At 41.8% G+C, this 19,408-nt stretch overlaps 1 protein-coding gene across 1 annotated transcript in view; it reads left to right on the forward strand.

Annotated features, from left to right (window-relative positions):
- The first annotated feature begins 7,134 nt into the window (after positions 1-7,134).
- LOC115101578 (neuropilin-1a-like) overlaps positions 7,135-19,408 on the forward strand; it is a 121,440-nt gene continuing 109,166 nt past the window's right edge. The window contains exons 1-2 of the mRNA XM_065005791.1: positions 7,135-7,816; positions 8,511-8,685. Coding sequence (XP_064861863.1) covers positions 7,747-7,816; positions 8,511-8,685 — 245 coding nt within the window. The 5' untranslated portion in view covers positions 7,135-7,746. The remainder of the gene's footprint in view (positions 7,817-8,510; positions 8,686-19,408) is intronic.

Genomic DNA, 19,408 nt, shown 5'->3' on the forward strand with positions numbered 1-19,408 from the left:
TAGAACCTAAAACGGTTCTTCAGCTGTCCCCATAGGTGAACCCTTTAAAGAACCCTTTTTGGTTTCAGATAAAACCCTTTTGAGTTCCACGTAGAAACCTTTCCACAGAGGGGTTCTACATAGAACCAAAAAGAGTTCTACCTGGAACCATTAAGGATTCTGCCTGGAACCAAAAAGGGTTCTCCCATGGGGATAGCCGAAGAAGCCTTTTGGAACCCTCTTTCTAAGAGTCTATCATACAAATCAGCATACAAATCAGCATACACATGTACATATCAACATCATCAACAACGTCCTCTCACTCTGAAAACCTATGACACATGCTGTATTTCTGGAGACACTTTTATAAAAAGAACAACATTTCCATAGCAAGTTCCAAAGCAAGTTTTCATGCACATACTGTATGTCTTGAGCATATCATTAATCATGTCATAGGAAGGTGGGTGTTTAGGGGTGTTGGTTGGCAAATACAGAGTACTGTAGTAGGAAAGTAGTTAACAGATGTACAATCTCAAAAGGGTTACAAAAGGGTTCTGTCCCCATATGAGACGCCTTTTGGGTTCCAGGTAGAACCTGGAAGTACCCTCTATGGAAAGGGGTTCTACATGGAACCAAATGTGCTCTACGTGGAACTAGAAAGGGTTCTTCAAAGGGTTCTCCTATGGGGACAGCCAAAGTACCCTTAAAGGTTATAGATCACAGGAGGCTGGTGGGAGGAGCTATAGGAGGACGGGCTCATTATAATAGTTGGAATCACATGTTTGAGTCCATTCCATTCATTCCATTCCAGCCATTACAATCAGCTCGTCTTCCTATAGCTCCTCCCACCAGCCTCCACTGTTGTAGATTGCACCTTTTTTTCTGAGAGAGTAGAGTGCTTAAAGATATCATACACAACAGCAATGTCATATAAGACCTTATAATACATTCACCATACAAACGTTGATAACCAAGGCTCCGAGGAGAAAAATGAACATTTGAAACAGCTGTTACTTCAAATATGTGAGCTGACTTAAATCTCCCACAGGAATGTGTCACAGACATTAATATATCACCCTGTAAGACCTGTCATGTAAATTATGTGAGGAAAGAAATCTTCTCAGTGGTGGTGATAGCTGACATGACTGTATTTACAAAATATTTGGGATTAATTCACTAATTCAGCAACACCCTCAATGGTATTAGACAACATTTTGAAAAGGTAGGCTGTGGCCCAATGGCAAAAATATTCTCTACACAGCAGAGGAGACAAGAGACTCATATATCCACTTCATATTCAAATCAAACTGATGAGACAACAAAAAGACAGGAGCCAAGGAAAGATAGAGTCGTAAATGAACTGTAGAAGGGTGCCTGGGTCAATGATAGAGAATTTAACAGTGAGCTAAACCTGGATCCTATCACAATGGGTCTTTTAGCCTGAACAGGAGGTTGCTTCACTATCTAATCCCCTCGCTGGTCCCTGAAGCTCTAGGCTGCGTCTCGCATGGAACCATGTCCTCCGTGTATTGCATTACTCTTCATCAGAGCCTTCATCAAAACTAGTGCACTACATAGGGAATAGGGTGACATTTGGAAACAATCCCTAGTCTTGGCAGGTCGGTTCACCAACAGACAGCACCGCTGGCAGCTTGGCCTTTGTCTAAGCTGGATGTGAAACGATGACAGTTCCCTGGATGAGATCCACCTCAAACACTATGTTCTTATCACGGCTATATGACCTCATGATGTGTCCAACCATAGAAATAGAATGACTATTATTTGAATGTGTCCAGATGTCTTCCTCTGCTAGAAATGTGGTGTGATTTGACTAGGTTAAAGGAGATCAAACAAGAGGTGGTTCTTGGCAGCAGCAGAAAAGGCTTCTTCCAAGGTAGTACTTGTGTGATTTGCTCCATGTGTACAGGCGTGAGTGTAGATATGTGTGTCTACAGGGCTATACACCACTGTGAGCGGTAGCTTCAAGATGGCGTTCCACCTCAAGTCCACCATAACTGTGTAATGCATCACTGTCCCTCAGCCTGTAATTATGGTGATATGAATATGTAATTACAGAAACTGCTCCTCTCCTCCGTCATTCCTGGCTTATTACCTGGCAGTCATTGAAAAATACACACACACACACACACACACACACACACACACACACACACACACACACACACACACACACACACACACACACACGTCAACATTGTGAATGTATTCAACCTATAGTTCAACCCACGTTATCAGGAGGATTTACACCAACGGCACACAGGTGTCCCGATGACTGACCATGTGGAAATACTTGTCATCGAGTGTATAAGAGGCGAAGTCAGGTGCAGGAGAGTAGAGTGATGTAAACAGGCACACTTTTATTTTAGTTCCACAACGAGAGCACTACATAAATCAAACACGCTCAAAACACGGAACATAACAAATGTAAAGCACGTAATAAAACACCACAATAACATGAAACAATTACACACAAAACATGATGGGAAACAGAGGGTTAAATACAAGTAGATTGATTGTGGAAATGAAAACCAGGTGTGTATGGAAACAAGACAAGATAAATGGATATATGAAAAATGGAGTGGTGATGGCTAGAAAGCCGGTGACATCGATCGCCGAACGCCGCCCCAAACAAGGAGAGGAGCCCACTTCGGCGGAAGTCAATACTATGAAGAACCCTCACAAGAGCCTTAACATCCCATTATCAGTGTGCTAACATGTGTGGGCCAAATGGCACACTGTTCCCTGTATAACTAGTCCACTATATTTGACCAGGGCTCTGGTTTAAATTAATGGATTACATAGTTAATATGGTGACATTTGGGACACACACATTGTGTAATTACCGTTAAAATACGACGTTGGGGACAGAGTCGAGCTGTCGTGTGTGTGTGTGTGTGCGTGCGTGTGTGTGTCTTTCGTAAATCAGTGAGGCCTAAAACATAAATGATGCAATTTATGTTGATGAAGTTCTCCCTCCATTGAGGCCCTCGTGGCTTTGATCTACTCTCCCCAGAGAAAGAAACCCTCTCTCCCTCTTTCTGTCTTTCTCTCACTCTTTCTCTCTCTCTCTTTACTCTCTCTCTCGGTGCTCTGCTGTTGGCTGGGATGGGGGTTGGCTATTTTAGAGCTAAACTAGCTAGCTACAATAGAGAGCTTCTTCTCACACATACACATTCCTTGTTAGCTCACTCTCTGTAAATCTCCCTCTCTATCTCTGTAAATATCCCTCTGTAAATCTCTCTCCCTCTAAATCTCTCTCTGTAAATCTCTCTCCCTCTAAATCTCTCTCTGTAAATCTCTCTCCCTCTAAATCTCTCTCTGTAAATCTCCCTCTCTATCTCTGTAAATCTCTCTCCCTCTAAATATCTCTCTGTAAATCTCCCTCTCTATCTCTGTAAATATCTCTCTGTAAATCTCTCTCCCTCTAAATCTCTCTCTGTAAATCTCTCTCCCTCTAAATCTCTCTCTGTAAATCTCTCTCCCTCTAAATCTCTCTCTGTAAATCTCTCTCCCTCTAAATCTCTCTCTGTAAATCTCTCTCCCTCTAAATCTCTCTCTGTAAATCTCTCTCCCTCAATCTCTCTCTCTGTAAATCTCTCTCCCTCTAAATCTCTCTCTGTAAATCTCTCTCCCTCTAAATCTCTCTCTGTAAATCTCTCTCCCTCTAAATCTCTCTCTGTAAATCTCTCTCCCTCAATCTCTCTCTCTGTAAATCTCTCTCCCTCTAAATCTCTCTCTGTAAATCTCTCTCCCTCTAAATCTCTCTCTGTAAATCTCTCTCCCTCTAAATCTCTCTCTCGATCTCTGTAAATCTCTCTCCCTCTAAATCTCTCTCTGTAAATCTCTCTCCCTCTAAATCTCTCTCTGTAAATCTCTCTCCCTCTAAATCTCTCTCTCGATCTCTGTAAATCGCTCTCCCTCTAAATCTCTCTCTGTAAATCTCTCTCCCTCTAAATCTCTCTCTCGATCTCTGTAAATCTCTCTCCCTCTAAATCTCTCTGTAAATCTCTCTCCCTCTAAATCTCTCTCTGTAAATCTCTCTCCCTCTAAATCTCTCTCTCGATCTCTGTAAATCTCTATTCTCTCTAAATCTCTCTCTCGATCTCTGTAAATCTCTATTCTCTCTAAATCGCTCTCTCTGTAAATCTCTCTCCCTCAATCTCTCTCTCTGTAAATCTCTCTCCCTCTAAATCTCTCTCTGTAAATCTCTCTCCCTCTAAATCTCTCTCTCGATCTCTGTAAATCTCTCTCCCTCTAAATCTCTCTCTGTAAATCTCTCTCCCTCTAAATCTCTCTCTGTAAATCTCTCTCCCTCTAAATCTCTCTCTCGATCTCTGTAAATCTCTCTCCCTCTAAATCTCTCTGTAAATCTCTCTCCCTCTAAATCTCTCTCTGTAAATCTCTCTCCCTCTAAATCTCTCTCTCGATCTCTGTAAATCTCTATTCTCTCTAAATCTCTCTCTCGATCTCTGTAAATCTCTATTCTCTCTAAATCGCTCTCTCTGTAAATCTCTCTCCCTCTAAATCTCTCTCTGTAAATCTCTCTCCCTCTAAATCTCTCTCTCGATCTCTGTAAATCTCTATTCTCTCTAAATCTCTCTCTCGATCTCTGTAAATCTCTATTCTCTCTAAATCGCTCTCTCTGTAAATCTCTTTCTCTCTCTCTGTAAATGTCTCTCTCCCTCTAAATCTCTCTCCCTCAATCTCTCTCTCTGTAAATCTCTCTCCCTCTAAATCTCTCTCTGTAAATCTCTCTCCCTCTAAATCTCTCTCTCTCTCTCTATCTCTGTAAATCTCTTTCTCTCTCTCTGTAAATGTCTCTCTCCCTCTAAATCGCTCTCCCTCAATCTCTCTCTCTCTCTGTAAATCTCTTTCTCTCTAAATCGCTCTCTCTGTAAATCTCTTTCTCTCTCTCTGTAAATGTCTCTCTCCCTCTAAATCGCTCTCCCTCAATCTCTCTCTCTCTCTGTAAATCTCTCTCTCTCTAAATCTCTCTCTCTGTAAATCTCTTTCTCTCTCTCTGTAAATGTCTCTCTCCCTCTAAATCGCTCTCCCTCAATCTCTCTCTCTCTGTAAATCTCTCTCTCTCTAAATCTCTCTCTCTATAAATGTCTCTATCTCTCGCTCTCTGTAAATCTCTCTTTGTAAATCAATTTTTCTCTCTCTTTCTCTCTGTCACTACTCTCAATCTCACACACACACATAAGCACACACCCACATACAAGAAAGACAGGGCCGTGCACAGACCTTTTGGGGGGGGGTGCTCAAATAAAATAAAAAGGGCACCCCCCCGAAGAAAAATTGGCAACTGCAGTCACAGACTCGTTGAACAATTATGACTTTGATTATGTAATTACATAAAAGCAATAGATGGTCACATCTTAATGGCTAATTAAACTACACATTTAAAGCTAATTTAACAACGTCTTGCGGGCAGTAGGTTCAGGACAAAAGCGATAAGAAGTCTATACAAATAAATATATATACTGTATATATATATTTTTTTTACCCATAAAAAGGGGGCACTTTGGAGACTGGTAGGGTAAAAGGCATGTGCTCTTCTCAGGTAGAGCCCTATCTATGCATGTGCCTGATGGTATTCTACAGCTACCATTAATCTTGTGTGAAACAACAGTGGGTTCAAATTACAGCATAACCATATAATCTACTGGTGAAAAAGCTGCTGCCTTGGTCATGTTTAGGATTATTATGTGTCTTTAAGTTGTGCATGATTTATTTTGAAATCCCAAGGTAAGATCATTTTTCACCATACACACACACACACACACACACACACACACACACACACACACACACAGTGTAATTCTGTCACATAAAATGTGTAACAGTACAATGACATGCCTTTCACTCAACATACTCAGTCCAGGATGACTGTATACACCTTCATATTCTGTCTATATACACCATGATATGTGTATATACAGTATATATATATATATATATATATATATATATATATATATATATATATATATATATATATATATATATTCCGGTCTCTGACATAGCTCGTTCTGCTATTTCTTTATTATTAATCATTTTAATCTGTATTTTGTGCCTATGTTGTTTTTAGGTTTGTTATTACTCATATATTACTGCACCGTTGGAGCTAGAAACACAAGCATTTTGCTGCACCTGCGACAACATTGAAAATCTGTTTACACTTTAATTGTATTTAATTAGATTTGATTTGAACAGTGAGGACCATCCCCTGGCCAGTCTCCACACACCACTGCCCCCCCCCCACACACACACCACTGCCTGCTATGCTCCCACTCACCCCACAGGTTAAACTGTGCCTCTGAAGGCACTGAGGCTCGTCCCCTGTTTCCTGCCTGAATTAACAGAGGGCTTTTGCTGTGGTTTCAAGCATGTTCATATGTGTTGTTCCAGAGCTTGCACAGTTATACCACGTTATTTTAGGTGCTGATATGGGTTTAAGATGTATTCCTGCAAAATGAGGATGTTACTCATGACAATATGAGGGGGGGGGGGGTATTCATAGCCAGTGTGCTGATGATTGAGTTACTTTCTTTGTCACTCCCTTCAGAGATAAAAGCCTGCTTTTTCAACAGACTGTTGTGTGATGGTAATTTAGTAGTGGGCCTACGCACTCTCTTATAAGCAACAGGCTACAGAACAACTGCTAGGGACATAGCAGCATTCTTAATAGGAACAGAAGACTGACTTTGCACAGATCAAAATATTCCTCTTTGTGTAGAGAATTTAAGTGGTGTTATAACAATACATATATAAAATACTGATATTAAACTACTGTAATTGAATAAGAATAATGAGTATCCTATTCCAGGTGCAAGGAGCTATCAGTAAAGGAAAACATCGAGTGCATGAAGTAACAATTCCTCATAAACCCTTATGCCGTTGTTATAAGGGCCCATTGTTATATTTTAATCACTTGTTGTTTTTTCATTTGCAACAGTTTAGGTTTCTTATCAAAATGAATGCCTTTGTGTGCAATGTCCATTATGTTCCTTCCTTCCAATTCAGCCCTCTCCCTTTGCTGTGCACGAGCGGGAGGAGGGCGCACCGGTGTCATTCGCTCCTGCCCACTCGTCTCATAGTGATCAGTCTGTGCGTGTTCGCGTCTTGGAGCTGGAATTTGGGGAGTGGAAATACCACTCACTGTTACTTTCACAGTTGGCGTCAAGTCGAATGAGAGTGACTCCTCTGACATTCTACTCTGTCGGTCAGTCAGCGCGCTTCGGAAAAGGGGCGAACCTTTACCGAACGGAACGCAGTCAAGAGGATTAAGAATTGGGTAGTCCGCTCGCACTCTCAGTACGCAGGTGTTTGTAGCTAACTCATGCCTTGGTTGATTTTAGACGGGATAGTGAGTGTATGAGATATTATTGAATTCTGGAACTTTTTCGTTACATTTTTTTATGTAAAAATATAAATTTTCGAGTGATACCTGTCGGGGCACTTTAGGTGACTGGATTTTCTTAATCAACAATTGTTTTCTGCGTTTGGATTATTATAATTTTCCTTGGAAATGGCACATTCGTATTCTGGGAGAGATACACGAGTTCCAGAGAGAGGAAACCGTAGTTGAATAATAACACAGGATGCTGCTTGCGACCTGAAGCACTCAGAAGAATTTAGACATTTCTGAGACGTTTGTTATTTTGCTTTGCGCACTATAAGAAGGTGGACATATCAAGTATTTTTTACATTTTTTTTTACACGTGTGTATTTTACAGCACAATGATGTATTGTGGATTTATACTTTTCTTTTCAACTCAACTCCTCTTTGTGGCTTCATTGACTCAAAGTCGTAAGTGTGGACTCTTGAAATATATTTTCTAACATTAGCCTTATAAAAAAATCCTTAATTTGCACCATTTGTCACCACAACTCACCTGTTTTCGGGTCGTCTACCGAGGTGCATCTTGGCAACAGTAGGCTGGAGGGTTTTGCTGGGCGCATCTGTAGCCCTGTTCTCTAAATCAATTGGAAGTCAGGTTATCCAAAACGGGAGAGTGTATTATTTGTTTATTTATTTAAAGGTGTCTTTCCATCAACAGCGGAGAGAGGGAATACTGTACATTAATCAATTACTTTTGTTTTTGAAAAGCTGTTGGTTGTCCTTTATCGTTTATGGCGTGGGTACGTGCGGGTTCTTTTGCGAGCATGTCTTCATATTTGATGTTATTTACTATTCATGTAGAAAAAAAAAGAAGGATATGAAAATAACAAAGTACCCTATTTCTGATTCATATCACATGCTTCACTACTAGTTTTGAAACAAGCACACTGGTAAATGTGTATTTTAACATCTTCCCCTGATTAATTATTTCCATGTAGGATTGACTGAGTGTATCAATATTGTTTCTGAATGATCACATCGTTTTTTTAGAGAGGAGACTATAAGGCCTACACATCACCCTACTGTTTTTCTTTTGTTATAAAACTGATTGTATGTGTAATTTCCCTGTTGAATAGTTATCTCTATCTGTTTTTGTTTGCAGATAAATGTGGAGATAACATTGAGATAACCAGTGCAGATTATCTCACCTCTCCTGGCTATCCGACATCATACCCTCCATCACAACAATGTATGTGGGTGATATCGGCCCCAGACCCAGGACAGAAGATACTCATCAACTTTAACCCTCATTTTGATCTGGAGGACAGAGACTGCAAGTAAGTAACTCGCTCTTTTCTGGATGAAGTGTGAAACTCTGCCACCTATTGGTCAAAATAAGAACAATGTTCAGTATTTCAAAGATGTTTCACTTCCTTCCCTCTGGGGCCATATGTATCAGAGTAGGAGAGGTGATCTAGGATCAGGTCCCCTCTGGCCAATTTATTTGTATTGATTGTTGTCAAAAGGCTAAACGAATCCTAAATCAGCACTCCTACTATGAGACGTGATGCATACAGTACTGATTTGTACTGATCTGTATGTAACGAATGCAATTTGATTTGATCAATTTGATCATTTGATTATGAAAGAAAACTAGACTGGAGCATCATCCATTACTTCTGGATATTGGCAGTTGAGAGGAAATATAATTGGAATGAAGTGTTTTGGTTTTGATATTTGATTTTATATATTTTTTTTGCTGTGTAGTGCTGTCTACAATATTGTTGGGTCACACACACACACACACACACACACACACACACACACACACACACACACACACACACACACACACACACACACACTCTGCACCTCGGGGTAAGAATGCCTTCTCACAAAAGCCCATATGTTCACAATTTACCATAAATAAACCCATTTTTATTATGGTCCCTCTGTCTTTTTAAATGCTTCATAAACTATGTGTAAATCATAGGCTCACTGACTCGCGCTGGGGTCCTTAACTGCTATTGGATCACGTTTCACCACCAAGGGACCTATAAAATGTTAGCAGTGTTTAACATTCTGACAGATCCTGTAAAGTGTATAGCTGTAAGGATAGTTGTTGTTCTCTGGAACCATGGTTGGGATGCTTCCAGTTCCAACATGGAATGGAGGCACTCTCTACGTGTATCTACGTGTAGCCTGTCCTAGACTGTGTTTTTGACTGTGATGATAGGTTTACTCTAATATTTGTTGTGCGGATTTATATTATAGTTCATAGTCATTGTTTGGCAGAAGTGAAAGTTGTTGTAAGAGACTATGTTTAAAATGCCAAATGAGGGGCCTGGGCTAAATCACAGTTTCCTAAGAGAAAAACTTGCAATTTTTCCTCCCATTAACAACATCCGCTAATCAAACTCCAAAACATGATATTTCAATATCATCTATAAAAGTCATAGTTGCAACGGTTAAGGTCATTGTCCTATGGTGGTTCCACTCTTTTCAAATGGCTCCTTTTAATTCAAATGTATTGTCACAACTGAAATCCTTCCTTCAGATACAATGTCCGGGAAAGCTGCAGTGCATGGCTGCATCGCAAATGGCACCCTCTTCCCTATATAGTGCACTACTTTTGACCAAGGCCCTGGTCAAAACGTGTGCACTAAATAGGGAATAGGGTGCCATTTGGGTTGCGACCCATGAGGCGCATGTCATCACCACCCTATATTATTAATTCAATTAAAGAACCAAATAGAACACACATGTCCCTGGAATATGGCTGTAATTAACTAGCTATCCAAACAAAGGAACCAAATAGAACAAAACATCAGGGGGGGTTCTTCTAAGGAGGTGTTGGTCTATAATTATGTTTACAAATGCTACATTTTTATGCAATCTTGAGCTCTTCCCTTGATATCATAGTCGGAACTGACCACTTTACATTCCTTGAGTGGTCAGACATCTAAATAACATCAACCAGGCTTTTGTGAAGATGCTCTGGTGTCCATTCGATATGCCAATGTGGAGCTGTATCAAAAACAGACATACCTCACACTGACACTAAAATAGCATGACCGATGAAAAAAATCCCTCAACAGAAACTGGAGCAGAAGTCCAAAACAAGACATATGGATTATAGAGTAATCTGAGACATATTCTTTTGAGGTTGTTTGAACGTTTTCCTCAAGTGTGCGATAATGACCAAGTTTTTGCTCGCAAAGAACATTTTCTTTCTCAGAATCTGAGTTTTTGTCTGTTTTCAATTATGTTGCAGCTACTTAGTACATGGAAAGAAAAATAGTCTCTGAAGTAACTTCCATGGTATGGCAGACTCTTACAGCACCGATCCCAATAGCGACAGTAAAGACATGAAGACGTACACGGTAACAGAGCTACTAACGGTATTTACATACAAGACGGGAGATAAACAAAGGATAACATGACCCTCTACGGCTCAAATATAATCAGTCTCTGTCACTTATAGAGTTTAGCTGTTAAGACCCCTGTCAACTTCACTGTGGTGAAATAAAGGGGAAATGCCCATGGAACTGAGCACAAACAAAGAGATTATTGGAGTTCATAGCCCAATTTACTTCCTTAGAAACCGAACCTCAAACAAATCGTGTTGTATCCAATAGTACACTTGGCCTTCCTGTTTTTGCCTCCACTGCCGAGAAAATGTAAAACAAGATGTCGGAAAGAGTCATTCTACTTCAAATCAAATCAAATGTATTTATAAAGCCATTCTTACATCAGCTGATATATCAAAGTGCTGTACAGAAACCCAGCCTAAAACCCCAAACAGCAAGAAATGCCAGTGTAGAAGCACGCTGGCTAGGAAAAACTCCCTAGAAAGGCCAAAACCTAGGAAGAAACCTAGAGAGGAAACAGGCTATGAGGGGTGGCCAGTCCTCTTCTGGCTGTGGAGATTATAACAGAACATGGCCAAGATGTTCAAATGTTCATAAATGACCAGCATGGTCAAATAATAGTAATCACAGTGAACAGGTCAGGGTTCCATAGCCACAGGCAGAACAGTTGAAACTGGAGCAGCAGCACAGCCAGGTGGACTGGGAACAACAAGGAGTCATCATGCCAGGTAGTCCTTAGGCATGGTCCTAGGGCTCAGGTCCTCCGAGAGAGAGAAAGAAAGAAAGAGAGAAAGAGAGAATTAGAGAGAGCATACTGAAATTCACACAGGACACCGGATAAGACAGGAGAAATACTCCAGATATAACAGACCCCCGAAACATAAACTACTGCAGCATAAATACTGGAGGCTGAGACAGGAGGGGTCAGGAGACACTGTGGCCCCATCCGATGATACCCCCGGACAGGGGTACAACCATATTGAAACCAACACATTGAGGCTTGGGGAAGGCCCTTTCAGTTTGGGGAAGGCCCTTTCCTGTGCACAAAGCGAGGTCCATACAGAAAAGGTTTGTTGAGATCGGTGGGGAAGAACTTGATTGACCTGCACAGAGCCCTGACCTCATCCCCATCGAACACCTTTGAGATGAATTGGAGCGTAGACTGCGAGCCAGGCCTAATCGCCCAACATCAGTGCCCGACCTCACTAATGCTCTTGTGGCTGAATGGAAGCACAATGTACCAACATCTAGTAGAAAGCCTTCCCAGAAGAGTGGAGGATGTTATAGCAGCAAAGGAGGGACCAACTCCATATTAATGCCCATGATTTTGGAATGAGATGTTTAAAGAGCAAGTTTCCACATACTTTTGTCATGTATTGTACATACTTGTATACACACATGCATACATTAGATTTGACTCTGGTGTTCATTATATTATATGTTGTGCTTGTGTTCAATTGCTTTCATGAGCTTTTCTCTCACTGCTCTGAGTTTAAGACAAGGGTTTAGCTTTTATCTTGGAATTAAATACATTTCTAAAAACTTTATTTTCAAGACTCAAATTTCTTCCTAACTTTTTGCTGAAGGAGAAACATAAGAAATAGCGCAAGAATATTTCCAATAACCTTTTCGAGGAACAGCAACTTTGCTTAACTTTCTTCTTAAGTCTATAGTTAAGGAAACAATGTCAGTTAAGAAGTAATTCCTTCTTAAAGAAGGTTTTGTGAATCTGGGTCCAGGCCCACGAGAGCACTCTGTCTTCATGTATTTACTGTCACTATTGGGATCGGTGCTGTAAGAGTCTGCCATACCATGGAAGTTACTTCAGAGACTATTTTTTTTCTCTCCATGTACTAAGTAGCTGCAACAACACTATTACATTACCCCATTACCCCCTTACCCATTTCGTGACATCAGCCTTTATATACCAATTTTAAAACAACAATATCATAGTTGTAAATAGATTCTTGTAAAACCCCTCTTTACATAATTTCATAAATCCAAGAGATAGTTTGCTGTAGGAATTTCGGGACAAATCCTAATTTAAGATATTTGGTGCTCGTGATTTTAATTTCAACTAAAGCCTCCCAATTACATCAATGAAAGATTTATGTGAACTTCAGAGTTGTGACTGGCGTGCTTATCTGAAGTTATTCTCTCTTGAACTTCAAGTCATGTAATTGAATCAAATCTAAATGCCAGGATGTAGGGTGATTACAGGACTAAACCCAGCCTGCAGGCTCCTAAACTACATGGATGAGGCACGTGCGTTAGTATGTTAGTCACACGTTATATCTCAATTGGCCCAAGGGGAGGGGGGGGGGGCTTTATCATTTGTGGGGGACGACATGTTTACTCTTGCCTTGTTTTCCCTTGTTGTCTGTAGTTGGCTTAACCTTTGTGGTATGACACCTATCAAATAAAACCACAGCTGCAGACCTACAGACTCCCAACCAGCAGTGCCGCTACTAACCTGGTCAGAGACAGTGACTGTCCCAAATGCACTCTATTCCCTATGTTTTGCATTACTTTTGACCAGGACCATGGGGAAGTAGTGCACTATGTAGGGACTATGTAGGGAATAGGGTGTCCTGCAGGAGAGGAATGGTCCAGTGAAGGATACAACCCTAATTGAATGATCCTCTCAGTGTGGTCAATGGACATTCCCACTGCCCCACTGTTCTGTGGTCATTGTGGTCAACCAGATGAAATACTTATTTAGACTGCTGGTGGTGAGTGTTATAGAGCCATAGGCTAGTCAGCCTGATGGGCTGTCGTACTATGACCTCTTGGACAGACTTCTGGATTTCATCTGGATTCTCTCTTTTCTTATGACATTCCATTTCTCACTTTGTACTGTGTGCACACTGAACTGTCTATACACTCATCAGTTTCCAGTTTTTCTTCTCCACACGCCATCTCTCTGTCTCGGTCTCTCTCTCTCTCTCTCTCTCTCTCTCTCTCTCTCTCTCTCTCTCTCTCTCTCTCTCTCTCTCTCTCTCTCTCTCTCTCTCTCTCTCTCTCTCTCTCACTGTCTCGATCTCTCTCTCTCTCTGTCTCTGTCTCTATCTGTCTCTCTCTCTGTCTCTCCCTCTCTCTCTCTCTCTCACTCTGTCTGTCACTCTCACTCTGTCTCTCTCTCTCTCTCTGTCTTGATCTCGCTCTGTCTCTCTCGCTCTGTCTCTCTCTCTCTCTGTCTCTCTCTCGCTCTGTCTGTCTCTCTCTCTCGCTCTCTGTCTCTCTCTCTCTCTCTCTCTCGCTCTGTCTGTCTCTCTCTCGCACTGTCCATCTCTCTGTCTCGTTCTCTCTCTCTCTCTCTGTCTCGTTCTCTCTCTCTCTCTGTCTCTCTCTCTGTCTCTCTCTCTCTCTCTCTCTGTCTCTCTCTCTCTGTCTCTCTCTCGCTGTCTCTCTCTCTGTCTCTCTCTTGATCTCAATATCTCGATCTCTCTCTGTATTGGTGCAAAGTGCGCACCATGGACACCAAGCATTTTTTAATCCCGGTACATTGGCACTGCAGTTGACCCATTTTTTAACCTTATGACTGGCTTACACTGAATAGCCACATCATTGGAGCCACTTACATAAACATAACAGAACAGCCCCAATTAGGGGCATGGTGTTCCACAGGGATGCTGGCCCATGTTGACTCAATGCTTCCCACAGTTGTGTCAAGTTGGATGGAAGTCCTTTGGGTGGTGGACCATTCTTGATACAACGTGAAACTGTTGAGCGTGAAAAACCAAGCAGCACTGACAGAAACCGGTGCGCCTGGCACCTACTACCATACCCCGTTCAAAGGCACTTAAGTCTTGCCCATTCACCCTCTAATTAATGGCACACATACACCATCCATGTCTCAATTGTCTCAAGGCTTTCTTCTTTAACCTGTCTTCTCCCCTTCAGCTACACTGAAGTGGATTTAACAAGTGACATCAATAAGGGATCATAGCTTTCACCTGGATTCACTTGGTCAGTCAGTGTCATAGAAAGAGCAGGTGTCATGATTGTTTGGATGCGTTTTCCCAAATAAACGTTGTCACTCACCACTTGGCTTACGCCAGACGAAACATTGTGGATGCATCCCAAATGGCACCATGTTCCCTATCGGGTGCACTACCTTTGATGGGTAATGCACTATATAGGGTGCACTACCTTTGATGGTAGGGTGCCATTTGGGACAAAAGCTTTGTGTGTGTTGTTAACCGACAGACACAGGCAATGGGTCTAAAATGTGCTCTTCAGTCATCTTCAGTCTAAAGTGCACTTCAGTAATCAGAGCATCCAGAGGCCCTCTGCCTCCCTACTCATGAGCAGGCTGAAGTTCTGCACAGCCAAATGAAAACACATGTCAGATTACAGCCTAACGGGCAGATTAATGAGGAGAAAGTTAAGACAAAACTCAGATTCAGAGTGGTGCTGCGCTGCAATCTCACAGCTGCTGTCCCTCTGTGGACAGAAAGCACCCCCTTCCAGATGTCTTCAAGACTTAGGAAATACTTCACGAGTCACAAGAACTGTGTACCAGACCTGGGTTTAAGGATTATTTGAAATCATTTCAAATACTTCATCTGTGCTTGATTGAATTTGCCTGGCTTTCATAGACCAATAGAATAGTAGCATAACTGTAAACCCAGCTCATCTGGCACTACAGGCAGGCTTAAGCAAATGTTCAAAGTAATTGAAAGATTTCAAATAGTGTTTGAACACAGGTCTGCTGTCTACAGCATGTACACAGTCTGTCCCCCTTGATAGTGGGTTTCTCCAGAGTTCACTGTGAATAGTAATATTGTCCTATTACCATGGCAACGTGATGTGTGTGTGTGTGCCTGTGCCAACAACAATCATGAGACACTGAACAACAAACTCAATGAACTATAATCAGTTAAAAATAGTGCCTTTTTACTTTGTTTGGATCATGTCATTGTAGCTTCAGGTGATTTCATAGTGGACAGAAAAGACCATAGGGATGCAGGGAGACCTCTTACTGCTGGGGTCAGGGTCCCTTAAGGGGTCAAAGGGGAGTCCGACCGTCACCCAGTTAGTGTCCTCAGGATGAGAGGGTGAGCCGATGGTCTATATCACTTCAGCATTGCAGTGGGTGTCTCAAATGGCACCTTATTCCATATTTAGTGCACTACTTTTGACTAGGGCCCATAGGGCTCTGGTCAACAGTAGTGAAATATATACAGAATAGGGTGCCATTTGAGACTCATCCAGAGTCAGACAGACAGGAAGCCCATCCTCTGGAGCCAGGGTTATGGTTAGCCGCCCACCAACAGCAGGGACCCTGGTGGATAATAACTCTCTATCACGAGTGGCATGGAGGAATGCCTTGTATCTGCTCCCAACACAAGAACAGGCCCTCAGGCTGACCCCCCAGTCTGTCTGAACTCATAAAGCAGCATTGTTTATAGGAGAGGAGAGGACAGCAGACGTCTTTGATTCTTGACTGCTGAGACTCATTCTCGATACGGCTGTGGAGAAGTTGGAGATCAGACCTGCATCCCAAATGGAACCCCATTCCTTATATACAGATATACTATCTTCATTTGATCACTGGCTTGTCACAAATTATTTTACTGTATTCAAGGTTTAAAAAGGCTTCTAAAGTTTGTAATTTCCACTTTAAAATGTCAGACTTGGTTTATCCTAACTAAACATGTAAAAACCCAACACAAATATATATTATAATCCACATATTCATTTCCTGTTGATGCAGCTTTATTTTCCTGCTGTGAGAAACTGGTGAAATTAAGATAGGACAGCTGTAGTGCTATAAGCCTTATGACCCTGGTCATAAGTAGTGAACTATACTGTATAGTGAATAGGGTGCCATTTGGGATGGATATCAGGTCCCCCCGGCCACTCTTTTCTCTGTATACATCAATGAGGTCGCTCTTGGTGCTGGTGATTCTCTGATCCACCTCTACGCAGATGACACCATTCTGTATACTTCTGGCCCTTCTTTGGACACTGTGTTAACTAACCTCCAGGCGAGCTTCAATGCCATACAACTCTCCTTCCGTGGCCTCCAATTGCTCTTAAATGCTAGTAAAACTAAATGCATGCTCTTCAACCGATCGCTGCCCGCACCTGCCCGCCTGTCCAGCATCACTACTCTGGACATCTTTGACTTAGAATATGTGGACAACTACAAATACCTAGGTGTCTGGTTACACTGTAAACTCTCCTTCCAGACTCACATTAAGCATCTCCAATTCAAAATGAAATCTAGAATCGGCTTCCTTTTTCGCAACAAAGCATCCATCACTTATTCTGACAAACATACCCTTGTAAAACTGACTATCCTACCGATCCTTGAGTTCGGCGATGTCATTTACAAAATAACCTCCAACACTCTACTCAGCAAATTGGATGCAGTCTATCACAGTGCCATCCGTTTTGTCACCAAAGCCCCATATACTACCCACCACTGCGACCTCTATGCTCTCGTTGGCTGGCCCTCGCTTCATATTCGTCGCCAATCCCACTGGCTTCAGGTCATCTCTAAGTCTTTGCTAGGTAAAGCCCCGCCTTATCTCAGCTCACTGGTCACCATAGCAGCACCCACCCGTAGCATACGCACCAGCAGGTATATTTCACCTGTCACCCCAAAGCCAATTCCTACTTTGGCCCCCTTTCCTTCCAGTTCTCTGCTGCCAATGACTGGAACGAATTGCAAAAATCACTGAAGCTGGAGACTCATATCTCCCTCACTAACTTTAAGCATCAGCTGTCAGAGCAGCTTACATATCATTGCACCTGTACATAGCCCATCTGTAAATAGCCCATCCAACTACCTCATCCCCATATTGCTATTTATGTTTTTTGCTCCTTTGCACCACAGTATCTCTACTTGCACATTCATCTTCTGCACATTTATTGTAATTATTTCGCCTTACCTCCCTAATCTTACCTCATTTGCACACACTGTATATGGACTTTTCTATTGTGTTATTGACTGTACGTTTGTTTATCCCATGTGTAACTCTGTGTTGTTGTTTGTGTCGCACTGCTTTGCTTTATCTTGGCCAGGTCGCGGTTGTAAATGAGAACTTGTTTTAAATAATAAATAAATACTCAACCGCTTATATTTAGGAAGGGCTATAGGACTATCTATCACCACAGATGGTTATGTATCTATCTGGCCTTCCTCCTGTATTTAAACAGAATAAGCAGTGGACTGGAGTACAGCTGCAGTCTAAAAATAAGAGTTACTGCTGTGTGGCTGGCTGGCTGGCTGGCTGGCTAACCATGTGGATGGTGTAGAAATATATTATTGGCATCTGCATAATGATCGCCAGGACAAGCATTAAAATGATCTGCCAGGACAAGCATTAAAATGATCTGCCAGGACAAGCATTAAAATGATCTGCCAGGACAAGCATTAAAATGATCTGCCAGGACAAGCATTAAAATGATCTGCCAGGACAAGCATTAAAATGATCTGCCAGGACAAGCATTAAAAGGATCTGCCAGGACAAGCATTAAAAGGATCTGCCAGGACAAGCATTAAAAGGATCTGCCAGGACAAGCATTAAAAGGATCTGCCAGGACAAGCATTAAAAGGATCATTAAAATGATCTGCCAGGACAAGCATTAAAAGGATCTGCCAGGACAAGCATTAAAAGGATCTGCCAGGACAAGCATTAAAAGGATCTGCCAGGACAAGCATTAAAATGATCTGCCAGGACAAGCATTAAAAGGATCTGCCAGGACAAGCATTAAAAGGATCTGCCAGGACAAGCATTAAAAGGATCTGCCAGGACAAACATGAATGTCTAGATAACTGTGTTGTTGTTGTGCAGTAATATGGATGAAAAAAAGCCTTGATCACCAGTCATCATGAGGACTCCAGTCACCATGTTCATGTTTCCATCTCTGGTTGTGTCAGACACTACAAGGCTGAAACCAGAGGTGTTTGTGGCCAGCCGGCTGCAATCAGAAAGCCCAGTAAGTCCCATTAGATAACAGTGCTTTCCTTTCAGAGTAAAAGTAACAGCTTGTTCCTCTCCTCCCTGTCTGTCCGTCTGTCCAGGATGCGTCCCAAATATAAAGTATTCCCTATATATAGTGCACTACTTTTGAGCAAGGGCCCTTTTCATCTTACCTCTCCCAGGTATATGAGTCTCCTTTCTCAGGATTTAGACTTGGGAACACCCTTTAAATGCTTGTTAAACCTACAGGGTACGCTGACTGAGGCATGGGGTATAGATAGTGACACATTTTATGTGGTTGGCCCCATAGGTTCGATTTTACTGTATTCATTTGATCAATGCCAGAACAGACAGCTATTTGGTTATGTTGTGCTCATTAATAGCGTCTTACACTGTTTCTGGACACCTTTGGTAGACCTTGTAAAATAACATTCTGTTGTTAAAGAGGTAATAATGGTACATTGTTCTCCAACAGCCAGCATGTGATCTACTGTGTGCGGCTGACATTCCCTATGCCATGTCGTGTCCTTAAGGGAGTCTGTCTATTATCCTCTGCCCATGTGCCTTGTTTAGCTCATAGTCTACTATGCAAACACGGAGTAATTGACACATCAGGCAAGAGATCCTCGCAATCAAACAATAACATCAATCACTCCAAACAGTAATTATAAGGACAATCTTCACACCTGACTGCAGTTTATTGGACACAGACAGCTTAGGGCATAAATATGTTTCCAATGCTTAAATGAACA

The sequence above is a fragment of the Oncorhynchus nerka genome, linkage group LG20 (genome assembly GCF_034236695.1).
Source record: "Oncorhynchus nerka isolate Pitt River linkage group LG20, Oner_Uvic_2.0, whole genome shotgun sequence".
Lineage (NCBI taxonomy): Eukaryota > Metazoa > Chordata > Actinopteri > Salmoniformes > Salmonidae > Oncorhynchus > Oncorhynchus nerka.